The sequence below is a fragment of the Vombatus ursinus genome, unplaced genomic scaffold (genome assembly GCF_900497805.2).
Source record: "Vombatus ursinus unplaced genomic scaffold, bare-nosed wombat genome assembly UNPS02014820.1, whole genome shotgun sequence".
NCBI classification, from domain to species: Eukaryota; Metazoa; Chordata; class Mammalia; order Diprotodontia; family Vombatidae; genus Vombatus; species Vombatus ursinus.
Window position 1 is genome coordinate 25,959,241 of NW_020954598.1, and position 20,429 is coordinate 25,979,669.

General features: G+C 53.0%; 1 protein-coding gene across 1 annotated transcript in view; it reads left to right on the plus strand.

Annotated features, from left to right (window-relative positions):
- Nucleotides 1-20,043, plus strand: part of COL7A1 (collagen type VII alpha 1 chain) — a 58,267-nt gene extending 38,224 nt beyond the window's left edge. The window contains exons 74-119 of the mRNA XM_027836907.1: nucleotides 66-266; nucleotides 603-638; nucleotides 745-789; nucleotides 1,381-1,449; nucleotides 2,363-2,407; nucleotides 2,730-2,792; nucleotides 3,426-3,470; nucleotides 4,345-4,380; nucleotides 4,748-4,783; nucleotides 5,557-5,601; nucleotides 5,898-5,930; nucleotides 6,170-6,232; nucleotides 6,407-6,442; nucleotides 6,539-6,610; nucleotides 6,798-6,866; nucleotides 7,556-7,591; nucleotides 7,756-7,797; nucleotides 8,103-8,147; nucleotides 8,280-8,324; nucleotides 8,639-8,674; nucleotides 8,902-8,961; nucleotides 9,322-9,438; nucleotides 10,649-10,720; nucleotides 10,949-10,984; nucleotides 11,125-11,184; nucleotides 11,372-11,416; nucleotides 12,010-12,045; nucleotides 12,444-12,479; nucleotides 12,606-12,662; nucleotides 13,055-13,126; nucleotides 13,427-13,498; nucleotides 13,857-13,892; nucleotides 14,078-14,158; nucleotides 14,505-14,558; nucleotides 14,686-14,739; nucleotides 14,934-14,996; nucleotides 15,245-15,307; nucleotides 16,224-16,340; nucleotides 16,555-16,632; nucleotides 17,434-17,487; nucleotides 17,624-17,672; nucleotides 17,879-17,911; nucleotides 18,243-18,335; nucleotides 18,539-18,631; nucleotides 18,737-18,910; nucleotides 19,496-20,043. Coding sequence (XP_027692708.1) covers nucleotides 66-266; nucleotides 603-638; nucleotides 745-789; nucleotides 1,381-1,449; nucleotides 2,363-2,407; nucleotides 2,730-2,792; nucleotides 3,426-3,470; nucleotides 4,345-4,380; nucleotides 4,748-4,783; nucleotides 5,557-5,601; nucleotides 5,898-5,930; nucleotides 6,170-6,232; nucleotides 6,407-6,442; nucleotides 6,539-6,610; nucleotides 6,798-6,866; nucleotides 7,556-7,591; nucleotides 7,756-7,797; nucleotides 8,103-8,147; nucleotides 8,280-8,324; nucleotides 8,639-8,674; nucleotides 8,902-8,961; nucleotides 9,322-9,438; nucleotides 10,649-10,720; nucleotides 10,949-10,984; nucleotides 11,125-11,184; nucleotides 11,372-11,416; nucleotides 12,010-12,045; nucleotides 12,444-12,479; nucleotides 12,606-12,662; nucleotides 13,055-13,126; nucleotides 13,427-13,498; nucleotides 13,857-13,892; nucleotides 14,078-14,158; nucleotides 14,505-14,558; nucleotides 14,686-14,739; nucleotides 14,934-14,996; nucleotides 15,245-15,307; nucleotides 16,224-16,340; nucleotides 16,555-16,632; nucleotides 17,434-17,487; nucleotides 17,624-17,672; nucleotides 17,879-17,911; nucleotides 18,243-18,335; nucleotides 18,539-18,631; nucleotides 18,737-18,910; nucleotides 19,496-19,521 — 2,829 coding nt within the window. The 3' untranslated portion in view covers nucleotides 19,522-20,043. The remainder of the gene's footprint in view (nucleotides 1-65; nucleotides 267-602; nucleotides 639-744; nucleotides 790-1,380; nucleotides 1,450-2,362; nucleotides 2,408-2,729; nucleotides 2,793-3,425; nucleotides 3,471-4,344; nucleotides 4,381-4,747; nucleotides 4,784-5,556; nucleotides 5,602-5,897; nucleotides 5,931-6,169; nucleotides 6,233-6,406; nucleotides 6,443-6,538; nucleotides 6,611-6,797; nucleotides 6,867-7,555; nucleotides 7,592-7,755; nucleotides 7,798-8,102; nucleotides 8,148-8,279; nucleotides 8,325-8,638; nucleotides 8,675-8,901; nucleotides 8,962-9,321; nucleotides 9,439-10,648; nucleotides 10,721-10,948; nucleotides 10,985-11,124; nucleotides 11,185-11,371; nucleotides 11,417-12,009; nucleotides 12,046-12,443; nucleotides 12,480-12,605; nucleotides 12,663-13,054; nucleotides 13,127-13,426; nucleotides 13,499-13,856; nucleotides 13,893-14,077; nucleotides 14,159-14,504; nucleotides 14,559-14,685; nucleotides 14,740-14,933; nucleotides 14,997-15,244; nucleotides 15,308-16,223; nucleotides 16,341-16,554; nucleotides 16,633-17,433; nucleotides 17,488-17,623; nucleotides 17,673-17,878; nucleotides 17,912-18,242; nucleotides 18,336-18,538; nucleotides 18,632-18,736; nucleotides 18,911-19,495) is intronic.
- The last annotated feature ends 386 nt before the right edge of the window (nucleotides 20,044-20,429 follow it).

Genomic DNA, 20,429 nt, shown 5'->3' on the forward strand with positions numbered 1-20,429 from the left:
TTCTTATAGGCGATTCTGGGGTCAGGGGTACCTTGGGGGCTCATGGAGTTATTCTCCTTCATTAGGGGCCTGTTGGCCTGACTGGAGAGCGAGGCCCAAAGGGGGACAGAGGAGACACAGGTCCTCCAGGACCTCCAGGCCAAGGCCTTATAGAGAGGGGACCCCCTGGTCCCCCTGGTCAGCCTGGGGAGCCAGGCAAACCTGGTATCCCTGGGCTCCCGGGCCGAGCAGGAGAGCTGGGTGAGGCTGGACGACCGGGGGAGAGGGTGAGTATGAGGGACGACAAATAGGGAAGTGATGAGTATGGTGTCTCTACCGGCATGGGGAAAGAGCAAGAAGAGGGGCAGGAGGAGGGGTGGGCTGGGGAAGGGTTGATCCCCTGCCACAGCCCCATCCTGATATTGCTTTGAGAGGTTAAGGATGTACATATGGAAGGGGGCAGTGAGAGGAGAATGGAAGAAGGAATCATGGCGGGGCAGGGGCAAGCATGATTGCCTGGATGCTGTGGAGAGGACGAATGAGGGATGAGAGCGAGGCGGGAGGGTCGGGGAGGGAAGGGCTAATGCTTGACATGATCCCCACAATGTTATTTGCTTTTTCAGGGCGAGCGTGGAGAGAAGGGGGAGCGTGGTGAACAGGTGCGTAGGGTGGAGTGTCTACAGAAGCCAAGTGGCTCCCTCCCACGAGCTCCCGATGTGGAGGACGGAGGGGATGGAGGATTGACTCTTCTCATCTCATCCACAGGGCAGAGATGGGTTACAAGGTCCTCCCGGACTCCCTGGGCCAAAGGTGAGGCACCCCCAGATGTCCTCACAGTCCTGCTGACTCATCATTCACCCCTACCTAAGCAGGCTCCATTTAGGAGAAAGACCCCTAGACTTCTCCCTTCACCCCTAGGGTAGAGGGGTCACAGAACCTGAGTTCTGTTTCTGGCTCTCCTATGCAGCATTCGTACGACTTGGGCTTACCCATAAAAGGCAGGCGTTAGACCAGATGACAGCCAGGGTCCCTTCCAGCTCCCAGCTCTATTCCTAGCGTACCGTGACTGTCATTCTCAGTGGCCCGAGGACAGAATTTTCCTGTTGCTCCTTGTGCCTGGGCACTGTCGCTGCTTGCCACCCACGTGGTTGGGTGATTCACAGCTTTCTGATCAGGGTAGCCCGGCCTGGTGCTCTTAGACTCTTCCTCATAGAGCAGGTAGAAATGCCATCTATTAATTAACCTTTAGACACCCTTAATTAAGGGCTTTGATGACATTACCCATTCTGTTCATTAAAGACTCTCCTCATATAGGGTTGTCCATATAGGTTACCTTCCTGGTGACTGCCTCTCACTGCCATTCTCACTTAGGCCTCCTTGCCTCATTTCCTCACTTTCTAGGTCGATGTGGATGGGACAATTCCTGGAGTGCCTGGAGAGCCTGGCGTCCCTGGGCTCAGGGGAGCTAAGGTCAGTCTGGGCAGCAGTGGTGATAATCAGCTCCAGTCCTGAGTCCCTCATTCCCCTACACAGTTTCACTGCTGCCTTTCCTAAACTGTTGTTTACAGGAGACATAGAGAATCTGGGGCCTGAGCCCCCTTCCTTTCCCTTCCCTTCGAGCAAAACCCAGCCTCACAGTGCCCCCTCCCCCAGTATGGTCCATACTGGAGACCTTGTTTCAAATCCCAGATCTTCCATTTGCTAGGTGTGTCACCATGGTCAAGGTATTTTCTCTCTCTGAACCTCAGTTTTCCTCATCTGTAAAATGGGGGTGATGATACTTATACACAGGATTGTTGTGGGGGAAAACACTTTGTAAAGCTTAAGGTGCAATTGATATTTGTGCTATTTTTATATTCTGAACTTAAACATCCCCTAAAATGAGCATTCCCATATGAGAATGTAAAAAGAGGATTGCACATAAAATCACAAATCTCAATTTTATGCTGCTTGTTTCTTAAAAGAAGTATATAGTAAATTCTGCATGTAACTTTCAAAACAGTTTTGTTTTTCTGTGCTTCTTTCTGCTCTCTTTTGTGCATTTAAAAATATTTCAATAGCCCTCCTTCTTTGGCATCACTATTGCAACCTTTCCCTCTTGAAAACAGAGGAGGGAAATTCTCTCATTAGCAAATAAGCAAATCTACACAGTGACCATGTCCAAAAATGTCTCCTTCTGCACCTCATGAAATGAGATCTTTTTTTCTTCCTTCTCTTCTTCCTTTTCCTCTTTTTCCTCCTCTTCTTCCTCCTCCTTCTCTTCCCCCCTCCTTGTCCTGGGGAAGAACTGGGTAGGCATTTGATAAGGGCTGAAGGGAGATGGGAGAGGGTGGGTGCCAGGTTATCCAGATATCTGACACACAGACTTCTCCTTTCCTGTTAGGGTGAACCAGGCAGAGACGGTGATCGAGGCCCCAAAGGAGACAAGGTGAGAGCCGCCCTTGGGTCCCCAGCAGCTGAGGGGGCTCCTTTGTCCTGGCCCCAACGTAGCTTCTCTGGTTCCTCGGGGAACTTGGGGATAAAGATGGTTTATCTTCTTCTTGAGAGAGTATAGAGACCCCCAAGCATGTGATCCTCTCCTTCCCAAGCAGAGATCCAGCCTTCCCGGTCATCACAGGGCTTACCAGTGCTTATTATGGATCAAGTCTGAATAAATAAATACCCTTGAGCTCCTCCTTGAAGGGTGAGGGGTAGCACCCTGGCCTGGAGCTAAGGCCGGCAAGGTTTAGTGCCTGATGTCTGAATTACAGGGAGAAAATGGAGCCAAGGGTGACCGTGGAGAGGTCGGGGAGAAGGGCCGAGATGGCAGCCCGGTGAGCATGAGCTGGCTTCGTTGGGCGCTGGCCTGCATGGGTGGGAGGCTCTGCCTGCGTGGAGCCTTGCATGGGCCTTCATTGGGGCAGACCCATGAGAGCAACCAGGACTGTGTGTCTGTGGGCCATGGGAAGGAGTGTGTATGTGCATGGAAGCTCATGTGGGAAACTTTGCGAGTAAATTGACATAACGTAGGACCTCAGCCCTACATGGATGGGCTCTGTGTACGTGGGGACACACGGGCATTGCATGTGTACACAGGACTGTGCATGTACATACTCCTATGTGCATAAGGCCTTGTGGGGGGACTACATGTATGTAAGCTAATCTGTGTGTGTGTGTGCGCGCTTGTATGTGTGAGGACTAAGTGGGTGGGACAATTTTGTGTGCTTAGTACTGTGTGTGTGTTGGGGCCATGTGGATTGCAATACACATGGGACTGTATGTACAGAGACCTTGTTAGCCAGAGTTAACCCCAGCTTGGTTCCTGGGGTGGCAATGGTGGAGGTGGAGGTGGACATCCATTCTTAGGACACTCTAGACCTGTCCAGGGTCCATGCCCTGGAGCTGGGAGGTTGGGGGAAGTAGAAACCTCTCCCTGGGATCTTCAGGGTTAATGTTGTTCTCTCCAGGGTCCTTCTGGAGAGCGGGGACCATCAGGGCCAGAAGGAAAGCCGGTGAGTGGGGACCTGGTGAAAAGAGAGTGGGTCAGGTCATGGTTCTAGCGTGATGCCCCATGACCTCTCGAGGGTGGAATGGGTGAATAATTCTGTTCCCTTGCCAAACTCTAGGGCCCCTCCCAACATCAAGCTTTGGACCCAAGCAAGGTGGATCTAGGGGCAGTTAGCTCAGCATACCTTCCAGGTGTAGTAGTACTCAGCCTTCGGAATATCTGGTTCCTGGTTTTCCTTCCTTGTTAGGCAATTGAGGTACTGGCAAGACAGGGGTAGAAGAGAGTGGCCAAGGGAGGGTTATAATTATACCCCTTGATTATAAATCATGGGATCATCGATTACAGATAGAGCTAGAAGGGACCTTAGCAGTCATCAAGACCCTCATTTTACAGATGAAGAAACTGAGGCCCAGAGAGTTTAAATGTTTCAGGGTCACAACACTAGTAAGTGTCATAGGCAGGGTTTGACCCAGGTCTTCTTGACCCTCCATCCAGTGCTGTATCCATTATCCCTTAGGGGACTCTTACTGAAAGGTCTTAGGGCTGCTTCCATTCTCAGCGTTAGCCACCCAGACCTTTCTTTCTTTCTTTTTTTTTTTCAGTGAGGCAATTGGGGTTAAGTGACTTGCCCAAGGTCGAACAGCTAGTACATGTAAAGTGTTTGGTCTGAGGCCGGATTTGAACTCAGGTCCTCCTGATTTCAGGGCCGGTGCTCTATCCACTGCGCCATCTAGCTGCCCCTACCCAGACCTTTCTCACAATTCCAAAGATCCATGGCTACGATCATAGTTGACTTCCACTGAAGAGTCGTAGGTCAGGGTCCCCCAACCTTTATGGGCTTGTAGAGGAAACCCTCATCTCATCCGTTCTCCATCTAGGGTCCTCAGGGTGCAAGAGGAGCTCCAGGCCCAGCAGTGAGTAACCCCCAAAGATTTCACTTTCCAGAGACACCCCCCTCTCTTACCTGGGAGACCCAATTGCTCCCCCATGTTCCCTGGGATCCTTTCTGTTCCTGCTCCCTCAAGGAACCTCCTTGCTCCCTACTTCCAGGCCTCCTCCTCTGTTCCTAGCCCCTGGAAACCTCCTTGACCTGTCTCTTTCTCTTGATTGTGTCCTCACCTTCTTTCTTGGGGTCCTCCTTTCCCTCCAAGAACTTCCTGGTCTTGTAAACCAGGATACTTCAGTTTCTCCATCTGTTTAGTTCAGGCAGGACTGTGGGTGAGGAGGCTGTGGGGGTATTGGCACTAGGCCTTTCTCATTAGACTTCTTCCTTCCCCCTAGGGCAACCACGGAGACCCAGGACCACATGGTGCCCCGGTGAGTGAGGGAGTGTAATGCCTCTGGGGCAATGCCAGGGGAGGTGGGTTTTTTCCTCCCTCTTTATGAGAAATAGGAAGGGAGGAGAATAGGAGGTCTCTGGTGGTAATGGGGGGCTGCCCAGAAACCAGCAGAACCATTAGGTCAGATGCAGGGATGGAGCTGGTGGCACAAATGAGTAGCACTCCCTGGTGTCCCCATTGAGTGAAGGGGGGTGGTGTTGTTGACCCAACTACAGCACCAGCCCATGGCCACAGCTCTCAGCTACCCAATAGGTATCCCCTTCTAGACAACACTACCTATCATTCCTTATCCTCTTGGAGGGCAGAAGAGTCAGTGAGAATAGATGCTCTGGGTCACAGAGGCTGTACCTAGGCCCTGGGGGGAGGGAGGGTCATGCCCAGGTAACGTCATAATCATGTCTTACGTCTAAATTAGCTCCAAGCCCTCCTTGGCCCAGTGGCCATAGGGAAGCCACCTGGGGCTGCCTGACCAGATTGTGTGGAGGGGCTGGAGTCCCTGAGATGATATGGGAGGAAACCTGAGATTGTCGTGGGGGAAGCGAGGGCCATGATGGGCCAAAGGTCCTGAGAAGCAGCGTGATGGAAGGGGGTTAAGAGAGCTGCATTTGGAGTCAGGCCCAGCTTCAAACCCTGCTGTGGCCTCTTATTCTGAGGTTGTACTGTGAGGAAGCCCCAAAGTTTGATTAAACTTCTCTAATTGTCCACCCTGTCCTTTGACCTCTGGCTCTTTATTTTGAACCTTCTCCCTAGGGACTTGCTGGCCCCCCGGGACCCCAGGGTCCATCTGGCTTGAAGGTCAGTGAAAGGTGTTTTTGCGTACTATGTGTCACTCGGTCATCTGGCCTAGGGGCCCTGTGGGGAAGGGCAGGGGGAGAGATCCCTAGAGGACATGGAAAGGAATTGGGCGGGAGCAGTAGGGAGCATGCTTTCTAGGGGGGCTGTTTAGGCAAAGAAAACATCAAACAGGTGGCAGCTGGAGGGATGGAGAGATTGACCCCTCTGGGGCAAGAGGGAATGTGGAGAGGAAGGGTCTGGTCTGGGGGAGCCCAGGTTGGGTTTACAGTTTCATGGATTACTTGGATTGTTTGCAGGGGGAGCCTGGTGAGCCTGGACCAGCTGGGCGGGTGAGTGACTTCCATCTTTAGGGGGTCATAGGGTTTGCTCACCTGGGATCAGTGTAGGGGAATCACGGGTAAGGGGCTGGTGTTACTGTTTCTCCTGATCTTTTGTCTCCTGATGAGGTCCCAAGGTAGGGTCTCCCATTAGATACTCAGACTCTGCCTAGGGGGAATGGGGTTGGGGAGGTTATTCCCTCTGAGAAACTTTGACTTCAGTTTCTTTGTCCGCATGTGTCTTCGTGTAGGGCCTGCCTGGCCCCCCAGGAGCTGTGGGCCTGCCTGGCCCCCCAGGTTCCTCTGGCCTCGTGGTGAGTGTTTATGCTTGGGTGGGGACACACCCTAGGTCTCTGTAGTAGCTTCCTAGGCTCTAACCCCCAGCCCTGCCCTTGGGGGTGTTTCTCCTTTTCAATCCCTGTCCCGTTCTCACAGCCTCCTTTCCTCTTTCTGTCACGTTTGATATGTTCCTCTCTCCAACCCCCTAGGGCCCACAAGGGGCACCGGGTTTACCAGGCCAAGTGGTGAGTTTTTGGGCAAGGAATGGGGATATTAGTTGGGAAAGGAGGGATAGGGAAAGATGGTGACAGATGGTATGACTTGTGACATTTTTCTCTTAGGGGGAGACAGGGAAGCCTGGAGTGACAGGCCGGGATGGCAAAGATGGAGAAAGGGGAGCTCCTGGAGTCCCCGTAAGTATGCAGACTCGGAGAATAGCATCATGGAGAGAAGGAAGAGGGGTCAGAGGGATGGAACGAGAGAGCTGGAGTAGGGCAGGGAGGGGTGAAAGGGATGGAGTCAGAGGGCTAATAAGGGAAGGCAGGGAAGGGATGAGAGGGTGGGGCAGAGGTCAGCCTCTCTAATGTTCTTCTGGGGCAGGGGCTGCCTGGCCTGCCTGGCCCTGTTGGACCCAAGGGGGAGCCCGGAGCTGCAGGACTCCCAGGACAGGTAACTGGACAATGGGATTCCACCCCTTTGCCCCTCAGCCCTCCCCCTGCACTCCCTCCACCTCAGTCATTGCTTGGAGCCCAAACCATCCAGCTGTCCACGTCCCAGAATTGTGCCAGAAGACCCGGCCTCAAGCTCCAGCTCAGTCAATAACTAACCTTGTAACCTTGGGCAAGTCAGTGACTTCTCTGGGCCTCAATTTCTTCCTCTGTAAAATGAATACGAGCAAAAATCTCGTGAGCCCCTCTGGGGATCAGATGAGAAAAACATATGTGAACCATGTTGTAAACTGTGTTCTAGAGAGACTCAGATTTGGAGTCGGGAGAGGTAGGTCCAAATCTAGCTTCTTACGTTCATTGGACGTGTGACCTTACGTCACCTCTCTCTTGGCCTCAGTTGCCCCATCTGTATAAAGGGGGGGATTCGACGAGGCTCCCTTCCTACTCTACATCCCATGCTCACCACAACAACACCACAAATTGTGTATGACACTAAAGATATGCCTTTAGCTTCTGTTCTTAAGGGGGCCCATTCTCCAGGAAACCTTCAAGAAGTAAAAATCAGTCTCCTCTCTGTGGTCCTCCCAATCCCACACAGATATGTGGTGGATGAGGGGATGGTGGTGCGGATGAGGACGTGACAGGTCCTGTCAGGGGATACACTCAGTCATTGTCTCTCTCCCCTCCCAGGCTGTGGTCGGGCCCCCTGGTATGAAGGGTGAGAAGGTGAGTGAGTCAGGACCAAGCCCTAGGGGAGGAAATGGGACAGAGACTTGGGCCAGGCGAAAAGTCTGGGTGGGGAAGTGACTCTGGGGCCTGAAGGGTGGAGAAGACCCCTCTCTCCAGGGCCTCCCCTTCCCCATTCCTGATTCCCTTCTCTTGGTTCTCAGGGAGCCCCTGGAGGCCTCGCTGGGGACCTAGTGGGTGAACCTGTGAGTGTGTCTTCACTATCTGGGATTTCCGTAATTTTTAATCCGTGACCTCTATGACCCCCTAGGATAACCATCGTAACCCTTGTGATCACCCCTAGAGTGAACCCATGACTCCTGATTAGTGACTCCCCCAGAGTAGCTGTACTGACCCCTGTGATCCCCCAAGGATGGTGATGTATGGCCTCCCATGCCCACCCCAGAGTAGCCATTGTGACCCTCTTCACCCTTCATGACTCTACCCCCAACCAATGACCTCCCCCTGAGGCTATCCCATTGTTCTCTCTTCCCTGACCCCGTCTCTGCAGGGATCCAAAGGGGACAGAGGACTTCCTGGGCCTCGGGGAGAGAAGGTGAGGACTGGACCCTCTCTCCAGGGTCACTAATCCAAGGCGAGAGGGAAAAGGAGGGCAGGGTGCCTAGCTCTGGAGAAGGGAGCCCATGTTTGGTCTGGGGCCCCCATTTCCTCTCCTCCCTCTGTGCAGGGTGAGGCCGGACAACCTGGGGAACCTGGAGATCCTGGAGAGGATGTAAGTTGGGGCGGGGCGGCCGAGGGGAGAGCACATCTAAGAACACGAATGAATGCACACACCTGTATTGGCTCAGGTGCATAAAAAGACGTACATACTTGGACGCATCCTGGGGGGCACATGTGCATTTGTATAATATATACATATACATTATAATATACATACGATATATTGTATATACATATGTGGGTCTGAGCACCTTTGTGTCTCTGCTGTCGTGTCTGAGCACATACATGCCTGTGTCCCCATGGCTGAGCATGCGTGTCCAAGGTCACATGCTAGAGCTCTCCAGTTCATGTGTTTCTCTTTCTCAGGGCCGGAAAGGGGCACCAGGACTCAGAGGTGAAAAGGTGAGAGTGCCTGACCATCCCCAGTCCCCATGTACATTTTCCAGCTGGGCTCCCTTGCTCTCTCCCCCCTCTCAGCCTGGGACTCTCCCCATCTCCTGGGACTCTACGCTTCCCTAACACTTACGGTGGTCTTTGCTGCGGTGGTGTTAGGGGTGGGGCTGGGGCTATCATGAGGGTTTTTTAGGTTCCCCCAATGCTCCAGAGTTAATCTACCCTTCTCCCTTCAGGGCTCCATGGGGATTGGGATCCAGGGCCCCCCTGGATCAGATGGGCCCCCAGGCCTGAAGGTGAGAGTGCCCCCTCCCCAGCTCAAGCTGGCAGTTTGGGGATAGAAAAGAAGACATATTTGGGGGGCTGGGGGCAGGAGAAATTGGGGTAGGAGGACGGAGATCCTAAGAGGCTGAAAAATAGGGTGGGGGAGGGGGCAGGGGGTAGAGAAGAAGCGACAGATTTCGAGCTCTGTCTCATCTCCTGTTTGGGGTTTAGTTTCCTCCATGGTAGAAAGGGGGGACCAACCTGGTGTCTCTTGGGTCCCTTCTAGCTCTCAATCCTATGACCTATGACCTGGGGGTGTGGGTGAGGACCGAGGGGAGGGAGGATGGATGAGGGGGACCCTGCCTCATGATCTGGGCCTATCTCTATTTTAGGGAGACTCAGGACCTCCAGGCCCTCCTGGACCCCCAGGGACACCGGGCATTGTGGGATTCCCTGGCCACGCAGGCCCTAGAGGAGAGCCTGGGCAGCCGGGCCTTACCGGAGAGAGGGTAAGGGGGGCCGTGGGTCCATTATTACCCCCACTTTACAGACAAACAGAGGTTAAATGACTTGCCCAGGGTCATGCAACTAGTAAATGTCTGAGGCCTGGTTTGAATTCAGGTCTACCTGACTCTAGGCCCAGGCCCCTATCTGCTGTGCTAAAATGCAAAACAAACTTAAAAGTGTAGGTAGGAAGGGCGGGCATGAGCACTTGGAGGCTTCATGTAGACAGTGGTCCTTGTGAGGAATCTTGAGGGAGGGGAGGGATTCCTGGAAGAGGCAGGGAGAAGGAGTGTTGAATATGAGGAGTAGAGAAAAGGCCTGTTTGTACAGGCTGTGTATGGAGTGCAGCAGAGGGAGTGATGTGCAGTGAGCCTAGAAGGAGAGGTGGGGGTTTTCCAAACCAAACAGAAGAGGTGATGTTTCATCCCAGTAGCAATAGGGAGCCGCTGCAGTTTATTGAGTTGGGGCAGCACAATGTTAACTGGTATAACGGAAAGAGCATTGGTTTGGGAAGAGAAGCAGAAGATCCTATCATATGATAGTTTTACAGCTGGAAGACAACTTGGAGGATGTCTAGGACAATTCTATCATTTTGCAGATGAAAAAAAAAGAGGTCCAGAGAGAGGTTAAGTGAACCTAAGGTCACACAAGTAGTCAGCATCAGAGGCAAGATATAAACCCACGTCCTTGGACTCCAAAACCAGCTTCCTTTCTGCTGTGCCACTCTGGCTTTGCTATTTATTGCATGTGTGGCCTTGCACAAGTCCCTTTCTATTCCTGGGCCTCAGTTTCTTCATCTGTAAAATGAAGGAGTTGATCTATGAGGCCCCTTCCTTGGAGACCAAGGTCTGAAATTAAATATGAATCTATTGTAATAATTCAGATGGAAAGTGATTAGAGCCTGAACTCAGGTGGGGGACTTTGTGATGGACAATGCAGGTGGGATGGAAGGATCCCATCCCTGGTACCTTACTCCTTCTTTTCTCTCTATATCTAAAAATAAAGCTGAGGTTTGGATCCTGAGTGATTAGGAAGATGGTGGCAACTAGAGGAGGGGGAGCCAACTTAGGGAGGACGCCAGGGCTTAGAAGAGGGCTCTCTGTAAGCTCTCCACATTCCTGGTTGGGAGAGAGTCTCACCGTGGACCCCACCCCCCTGACCTTATTTTATTCTATGTGGGGACCTAGTTCCCTCACCCTCTCATCTCTCCTACAGGGCTTGATGGGGCCCTCTGGGAAGGAAGGAGCCCCAGGGCCTCCTGGGCTCCCAGGACCAGCCGGGGCAGCGGTGAGTCCTAGCATCGATGCATCTGAGTGTCCGCGTGTCTGAATGCTCCCACATCCAATTATCTGACCATCTGTATGTTCCTGTGTTCATTGCTATGAATGTCATTTCCCAGGGCCCTCCTGACCTTGGCCTGCTGAGGGACATTACCCTTCCCCAGAGGGCATGAGGGCTAAACTCCCATCATCACAATACCCTGCGTCCCCTTCACATTTTTCTGTCTGTTCACAGGGACCACTCGGGGCCTCTGGACCCAAAGGAGACAAGGTAGGAGGAGAGGGCTGAGGGAGGGACTTGGAGAAAATAGGGAAGAGAGATGTGGAGGAGGGGGAGGCCCTGGTCCCTGGCCCCTCCCTCCCCATCCCCACCCCAGCTACAGCTGGCAAGTTCATCTGTCTCTTTATCAGGGAGATCCTGGAGTGGGGCAGCCAGGAGCCCGAGGAGAGAGAGGGGATCCAGGCATCCGGGTATGTATTCCTCTGAGTATAGAGTCTCCCTAGCAGCGACCAGGCAGCTACCACTGCTCCTAGCCTGGGAGTTGGGGAAGGTCACTCCATGGCCCCCTTAGCCTCACCCCAGTTCCCTATTCCCCAAACTCTTGCTGCTCTGTCTCTGAGACCCTGGCGTTCTTGTGAAACCTGACTTCTCCTCCAGGGTGAAAATGGCCGTCCTGGTCTGGAGGGAGACAGAGGCCCCCCGGTGAGTATTGGACCATCCTGCTGTGGTGTAAACCCTGGCGCATACTTCATTCAGCATTTATGAGGCACCTACTGTGTGCAGAATCCATCGCCAGGTGCTGGGGGAAGTAAAAGTGTGATCAGACTAGTCCCTGCCCTCCTAGAGCTCACTGTTTAGCGGGGAGATAATACACAATATTACGAGATGAGCACGCACAGTGGGTGACGGATCCTGAACCCGGCACCCTAACCCGTCGAAGGGCTTTCTGTTCTTCCACATTCTCCTAGCATTTGCTGGAGCCTCCCTCTTGCCCTTGCCTCACTTGCTAGCATTGGTTATTTCTGGACTTGTTCTTTCCCTCGTTAGATCACAAGCACCTTGGAAGCAGGGTCTGGGTTAGTGCCGCTGGTGAGTCCTGAACCCAGGACTTTGCACATAGTGTTGTCTCCGGGACATGAGGACCAAAAAATTCACCCATGTCTCCAAGAGAGCCCAGGCTGGGTATCTCCACCCTTAATGCCTTCTGAGACACCACCCCTCTTCCCCAGGAGTTACTCTCCAGTCCCTTCCCCAGATGGCTTCACTAATTCTGCTCCTCTTTTCCCCTCCCATAGGGCCCTTCAGGAAATCGGGGGGAGCGAGGCGACAAGGTGAGTATGTGTGGATAGGATGGGGCCAGGCCCCAAAGAGTGTGGGAACATAACCATGTATGCATGTATGTATGTATATGTGTGTATGTGCAGGAGCACTCATGTGTGAGGGTTGGGGTCTATAGACCATGAAGAGAGGAGGGGTCTGAGAGTGGAGGTGCTAAGGGAGAGAGATCTCCACCCCATCCTCCCCTCCCAGAGCTGTGTGATCTTGGGGAGATTTCTTGCCCTCTCTGGGTCTCAGTTTCCTCATCTGAAAAACAAAGGGGTCAGATTAGGTGCTCTCTAAGCTTTTGTCTAGCTTCAAGTCCTATGATCTTATGAAACTCAATGGTCCTGGACTGAGTGAACACCTTTTCCCCTCTCTCTTATCCCTCTTTCTTCCCTTCCTCTGGCAGGGTGATGCAGGAGCCCCTGGACTGAAGGGTGACAAGGTAAGATGGGGAAGGGAGGAGGGGAGTATGGAAGGAGGAGGCTATGGAAGGAAGGAAGGAGATGACAGATGGAAGGGGGGATCCCCATGACTCATAGCTCTCTCTCTCCCTCTCCTCCTCTGTCAGGGTGATACAGCTGTGATCGAAGGGCCTCCTGGGCCTCGAGGCCCCAAGGGAGAGACAGTGAGTTGGGAAAGGGAGGAATGGGGTGGCAGAGGCCTGGGGCGGCGATGGGGATGGGAAGAAGCTTTCTCTGAGTGGCGTGCTTCCTGCAAGATCCCTGCCCTCTCCCCAGTCTGCCATGGTCCCCAGATACCTGGGATCCCTAAGTAGGGGTTAGACTCCTGAGGGCTAGGGTCTGGCCAATTCCTGATGGAGAATCTAAGGAATCATGAAGCTTTGGGCAGCAAAATGTTCCAACATATCTCATCTTCACTCTTCATTTTGGGTCAAGAAGGAAGGACTTAGTATGTTTGTTAGGACTGAACCTGGAGAGTTTCCCCAGGGAAAATAACATTTCTCAAATGGAAAAGTATATTTTTTTCTATTACTGTCCCTTCCCTTTCCCAATTCAGGGTGACCGAGGTCTGAGAGGCTTAGATGGTGACAAAGGAGCCAGAGGGGACATTGGCCTTCCCGGGGAGAAGGTGAGGATAGTGGTCGGGCTAGAAAGTTGGGCAGGGGTGGGGGAAGGGCGCAGAATGGTGCTCTTCTCCAGAAGCATCTTGGTGGAGTGGATAGGGTGCTGGACTGGACTCAGGAAGACCTGAGTTCAAATTCTAGCTCAAATCCTTCCTAGTTCAATGATCCACAAGTCCCTCTTGGTGCCTCAGTTTCCTCATCTGTAAGATGAGGGAGAAGGTTGGACTTGAAGACTTTGGGTTCTCTTCCAACTCTGAATCTCTGATGGTATTCTCCTGACACGCTGTCTACCCCAATCTCTGCAGGGTGTGAAGGGAGAACTGGGAGACAAAGGCTCTCCTGGTTCCCAGGGTGTTCGAGGTCCCACGGGGCAGAAGGTGAGGACACAGCCCAAAGGCATATGTTGGTTGCATGTATATGTTCCACTGGCCTTATGCATCCGTTACATCCTCACAGGAGCCACTCTACAGTTAGCTGCGTGTATCATGTGTGTCCTACAACTGTCCGTGTGTGGATTATGTGAATGTCCTCCCTGGGCTATCCCTAGCTTATGGTAGTTGTGTGTGGCACGGATCAGGTCTTAGTCTGATTACCCCTAACTTATGGGTTCCATGTGCCAGCTGTGGGTGGTGCCATGACTTCCTGTGCACTCAGGCTTGATTCCCAGAAGCCTCCTGGGATTCTGCCCACCCCTCTTCCCCCCACTCTGACTGTCTTTTTCCCACATTCCCACAGGGCGACACTGGTGACCCAGGGATCCCCGGGGCGTCGGTGAGACACACTTCCCTCTGAGCCCCCGTCTATGATTTCTCCATCCATAGTCCACACTGCCTATGACCCTTGCCTACTAGGACCCTTCCCTATTCTTAACCTCCCCCACCTTCCATTTGATCCCAGCCCCTCTCCATGCACATGCTCCATGGCCCTCTTTGAGGCCCTTGCTCTCCTTTCCTCAGGGCCTCTCTGGGAAAGATGGCGCTCCTGGTGCCCATGGAGGGAAGGGAGAGCCAGGCTTTATGGGCCCTCGAGGTTCCAAGGTAGGTGCAGGGGGTGGGAGTTGTGTCCAGGAAGGATGGGGACGTGAGGTTGGGGGTCAAGGTGATGGGGAGGAGTTGGTGTGGCACGGTGCAGAGTCCTGACTCCAGAATTAGGAGACCCGCCCCCTGGTTCTACCATTAGTTTGCTTTGTGGCTACAGGTTAGTTACTTCCTTGACCTCAGTTTCTTGCCCTGACAAATAAGGGGGGTAGAACTAGATGGGTCTGTAGGGTCCTTTTTAGCTCAGAAAGGATATGCCTTTAGTGGGTCAGGGCTGAGGTGGTGGGAGATGGGACTGGTGATGAGGGGAATCAGAATTCGGCTCTCATCAGCATCTATCCTGCAGGGAGATCGGGGCCCGAAAGGGGCCTGTGGCCAAGACGGGGAGAAGGGGGACAAGGTAAGGAATATCCTGGGGAAGGGACAGGGTGATATTAGGAAGATGGTCTGACTTTCATGGGGTGGTGCAGTCAGACTGAGGCACTTCTTCAGATGACTGGCTTTCCATCTCCTTCATCCACCCTTAGGGGGAAGCAGGTCTCCATGGGCGGCCTGGACTCCCTGGACGGAAAGGAGAACCGGTGAGGGGTGTGGGGGTAGCCAGGGGCAAAGGTAGCTGGGGGGCCCTCCATCACATCCGGAGGAAGTGGTCTCACAAGTCTAGGGGGCTTTGCTCTCGTTTGGGGAGGGGCCTTGCTCTAATCTGGGGGTGCTAACATCATGGGGGAGGTCATGGGGGCAAATGGGGCTAGACTCATATCTTATTCCTTCCCAGGGGGAGATGGGGCTGCCAGGCCTGTCGGGGCACCCAGGAAAGGAGGGTTTGATTGGCCCTAAGGTATGAAGTTGGAGGGGAGACCTCTTTGCTCTCTCTGGTATTAGAATCTGAATCTTAACCCCACCAGGCTGCTAAGGGTGTGTGTGTGACTGTAGGCGTACCCCTTGGTGGGGAGCAAGGTGGAATTAGGGGACTGGAGGGGATGGGAGTCTGATGGGATGCAGGAGATAAGGGTAGAATTGGAGGAGGCTGGGGATATGATAGGGGAGGATAGGGACCCCCTGAGACTTAACCATTCTGTCTTCTAGGGTGACCGAGGCTTTGATGGTCAGCAAGGACCCAAGGGTGACCAGGGTGAAAAAGGAGAGCGGGTAAGTAAGAGAAGACGTCCATATCAGAGTAGTCCATATACCTTCTGGCTGAAGCTGGTGCAAGGAATTCTACTTAAAAATATATATTTTGTTTTTCCCCAATTATAGTGTAAGGGATTCTAGCTGGCCTTGACCTTGACCTTTCTGAGCCTAATTACTCATCTCTAAAATGGGGATTAATTAAAAATAGCACCTCCTTTATAGGGTGGGGGTGAGAATCAGGTGAAGATGATACATGAAAAACACTCTGTCAACTGTCCAGTGTGATAGAAAGGTCTGCTTTATCACTTTAATTGTCAGTGTGGCCTAGTGGATAGTGTGCTGAACTTGGGCAAGAGTCTAGAAGCCCTGGGTTCAAATCCTATCCCTGACACTAGCTATGGGAATTTGGGCAAGGCATATAACCTTGGAGTCTCAGTTTCCTCATCTGTAAAATGGGGACAGGGTTGGTGTGAAGCTTTGAGATAATTTACATTGAAGGCTTTGCAAACTTCTCCTCGATATATAAATATCAGTCTGTTTTCATTTGGACTTGGGTCAATCTGCAAACATTTTTGAAGCATCTACTATGTGCCAACCATCGTGGTAAGCACTGAGATTATAAATGGAGGCAGAAGACAGTCCTTGTCCTCAGGGAGCTTACCCTCTAGTGGGGGCTTGTAACTTCATTGGTGCAGATAGCCAACGTAAGATGTACCTCAGTCTTAGAGAGGTGCCTGGTTCACCAAGACGTCAAGGGCTTATCCACATTCACGCAGTCAGTATGTACCAGGGGCTAGATTTAAATTCTGGACTTCCAGAGCCCAGGGGTCAGCTCTCCACCTGCTACCCCAGGCTGTGGCTCCAAGTCTCCTCAATCGCTGTTACTATTCTTCATCTTCATCGTCTTCATTATCATTACCCATTTCTCCCCCAGGGGTCTCCTGGTGTTGGGGGGATCCAAGGCCCCCGGGGCAGTGATGGAGCCCCTGGACCCCCTGGGCCTCTGGGCAGCATCGGCCCTAAAGGTCCCGAGGGCATTCAGGGGCAAAAGGTGAGTAACTCTCCTGTCATCCTCTCTGTGGCCTTTGGCAGCATCCCTAATCCTCGGGAATTATCCTCAGGCTTGGAGCTCTTGGCTGTGGGCACACCAGCCATACCCTTAGCAGGTTCTTCTCTCAGTAAAAGAAAAGGGATTTTATTTTGAAGGGAGGAAGAGGGTGTTGGAGTTTCTGGCTCATCATTCCCCCTTTCATTGTCTCATGCAGGGGGAGAGGGGCCCCCCTGGGGAGAGCGTGGTTGGTGCACGAGGGGTCCCTGGAATCCCAGGAGAGCGAGGGGAGCAGGTGAGTCTGGGCTTCTGAGGGAATGTTGTGGGATGTTGGGAAAGTTTCAGGGACTCTTAAAGGCCTGGGCTGGTTCCCTGGTCCGCATCTCCTTGGGGGAAGAGGGGTGGGTAGTCAATTTATTATTCATAACACATCTAGGGGGCCTTGGCTCCATTTGGGGAGGGGCCTTGCCCAAGTCTGGGGAATGCTCACATCTGGGTCATGGTGGGAGTGGGCTGGACTCATATCTCATTCTTTCTCAATGCAAGCTGGGGCTGCCAAGCCTCTTGGGGCCCCCAGGGAAGGAGGGTATATCATGTCCTTTCTTCCAAATCTACTCCTCCCTGCATATGGCACCTTCATTCATCCTTTTTCTCATGTCTGTAACTTTGAGGTCTTCCTTCTCCCTTCCAAATGGTTTCTAAGTCCTGGGGTTTCTATCTCCTGGGATGTCTCACCTGTGTCCACTTCTCTCTAGCTTTACACTGTCACTGTTACATGCTTTCATGACCTGTTCTTTCCTCCCATACAATCACTGAATTCCTAGCCAGCCTTCTCCAGGAAACCTACCATGATTTCTCCCCTCTTGTTAATAGCCTTTCCCCTCCATCCTACAGAGCACTTTGTTTTATAACTAATGCACTGGTTATGTTATATTGGTTATTATAGGTATACATTAGTGTCATCCCATTAGAAGGCTAAACTCCATGAAGGCAGGGACCTAGCTCACTTAGTACCTCTCCCTGCTCAGCACAGGGATCTGTAAATAGTAGGCACTTAAGGGCTTGGTGACCTGAATTGAGTTCCTGTCCCTCACAGGGAAACCCAGGTCCCATGGGCCCCCGAGGAGAGAAGGGGGAGCCATCTATGACGGTGAGTGGCAACACTCCACTTTCAGAGGCATAGGGAGGAGAGGAATGAGGGAGGAGGACAAGATGATGGAACGGGGGGAAGGGCAAGACCTCTCCCACCTTGGAGTGGGCCAAGTGTTACCTCTGTGCCTCTCTAGGTATCTGACATCCGGAGCTTCATCCGACACGAGATGAGTCAGCACTGCGGTGAGGAGTGGGGGAAGGATGAAAAGGGAGAATCCCAGGGTTGTGTGACAAGGGTCCATTCCTCCTCTCCCCCCCCACCAAATGTCAGGGACCTGGGGTTCCCTGTGTGTAATTTGGGGTTGAGGGAAGGAGATAAGAGTCTGGGGCAGGAAGTAACACCTGACTCAGGTTGTGAATATGTGCTCTTCTCTTTCTGTCTTCTCCAGCCTGTGGGGGGCAGTTTATTTCATCAGGATCAAGTAAGCCTCATATCTGGGATCATGCCTCATCCCTCACTTCTAAGCTCTGTCCATTCCTTTTGACTTCTAATCCTTTTTCCTCACTCACTCCTCATCTCCTCATTCTTAACTTGTAGCGAGCCTCTCTCCTTTGATCTCCATCTGTACCCCTCTAATCCCAGCCTTCCCTCTGAACTTGACTCTCCCTTCTAACCTCTCTCTGACCCATGACCCCAAACCCCACAAATACTGTGGATCTACCTTTGGACCCCTGGCTCCACCCTCTGTCCAAGGTAGAAGAGTGGCTGGCTGGGTCCCTGTGCCCATGATACTTGGTGGTCTTTCCTCCCAGGACCCCTTCCCAGTTACTCTGCAGACACCCCAGGCCCTGGTTCCTGGCCCCGCCCAGTACCTGTGCTGAGGCTCTCCCATGCTGAAGAGGAAGGTAAGTCTTCAGGAAGCAGCCGGAGAGCCACATCCAGGGAAGGAACAGGGGGACCACTCGATGCTGTATGTTGATGATGCAAGGATCAGAAGGGATAGGGTGGTCAATGAGACTTCCTGGAGGTGGTGAGTGCAGAGGGCTGGGTGGATGGAGCTGGGTGAACCTAGGACCTAAAGTCCGGCTCCCGGTCCTCCTGTGCCCAGGGCCGGGCCCTCCAGAAGATGATGAGTACTCCGTGGAGGATTATGAAGATATGGAGGGTGATGCTACTGAGGAGCCTTGGGCTGCTGGTGATGGTGAGACTCCCCATCCTCCCCCAGATCTTCCTAGAGCCCTTGATTCAGAGATGCCCCCCATTCCCCTCCCCCCACTCAACACCTCCTCACTGGCTTCCATCTCAGGTTTGTGCTCTCTGCCAATGGATGAAGGTTCTTGCTCCAATTATACCCTACGATGGTATCACCGCCCAGGCCGGGGCTGTCAACCCTTTGTATTTGGTGGCTGTGAGGGCAATGCCAACCGCTTCAGTTCCCGTGAGGATTGTGAACGACATTGTCTACCCCACAGAGGCCCAGGTATGATCTACCCCAAAGCCCCTGCCCTTGGGGAGCCCCCGGTCTGAGGCGGTGGCTTGGCCCCTGCCCTTGGGGAGCCCCTGGTTCAAAGGGGGGAAACACAGCCCCTGCCCTTGGGGAGCCCTTGGTCTGAGAGGGAGATATTTCCTGGCTTTAGGGGAATCTCCACTCTGATGGAGGAGTCAGTCAATTCATATTAAGTTCCTACTATGTGCCAGGAGCTATGCTAAGCCCAGGGCATACAAAGAGGGACAAGAATGATACAAAAAGACAGTGGCAGCCCCGAAGAGCTGGCAATCCAGTAGAGGAGACAGGCAAACAACTATGTATAGTCATAACAAATGTTTGTCTGACTGAGTGGGGGCAGGATAGCCGCTTGCCTCGTGGAGCCCCTGGTCTGGGGTGGGGAGGCACAGGGAGGCTGTCATTAAGCTGTGAAGGCCTAGTCCAGGCAGGGTGGAGTTGTTCAGGGAAAGTTTTCTGGAAGAAGAGGTGGGTTTTCAGAGAGATGCTAGGAGCTGCAGAAGAGAGTGGCAGAGGGTCCTGAGAGGACAGCTCAGTCATCCTCCTCCTCATCTTCCCCAGGTGCTTCCCCTGCTTCCCAGAGTTGAAGTGTCAGAATGGACAGCGTGCCTGGGTCCCCAGGCACTGGTCCCTGCCCCGCTGCTGAGGGGGAGTGAGTACTGACCCTTGGAGGAGTCACTGGGGGTTGCAGAAGGGCCTGGTCCCCCAACCCCACCCTTTATCTCCCTCAGATGGGACCTGATGAGAACTTGGTGCTACATGGGTGTGTGCGTGTATGTTTGTGAAACTGTATCCAGTGAAAGGGCCGAGGGGTCTCCCTGGTCCCTCTACTTCCAGAATTCTGTCTCCCCGCTCAATTCCTGCCCCTGTCCTCCAGGCCCAAATGATTGGGGGGATGAGGGCAGGTGGTGCTAACAGAGCTGACCTCCAATGGACTGTCTGTCTGTCTGTCTGTCTGGCCCCTGCTCCGTTGCTGGCTCTGATGGTGCTGACCCAGGTCAAGGACAAGGGAACACGGGGAAGGGGTCGCTCCTTTGTGGGCTCCACTCCACCTCTTTGGTCCCAGATTGGGGCATGTTTTGGAATCATTAAAGCTGCTGTTTTCAAGGGTTTGTGGTCTTGCTTTGTGTCTGTGAGGGGGATGTTGGGAGCTAAGGGTAGGGGGCAGCGCAGACGGGATGGGGAACATCTTGGGGCTGTGTTTGTCTGGTATCAAGGATTCACTTGGCCAAGAATGAAGAGTGAATGGTGCTGATGAGGGGCATGTGTGATGTCTGGAGGGGCACTAGACCAGGGGGGTGCTTGTGGGGGCTGAGAGGGGGTAGGGTTGGGGAGGCTGGGATGGGTGCCTTTATGGGAGATGTAGAGGGTCTAGGATGAGGGGAGTATGAGGGCCACAGAAGCTGGGCTGGTAGCTCCTGGTCTAGCTGGAATTCCCATGGACTTGCTAGTCTATTTCTCCTTTTCTTTTAAAATATTTTGAAAATTAATATCT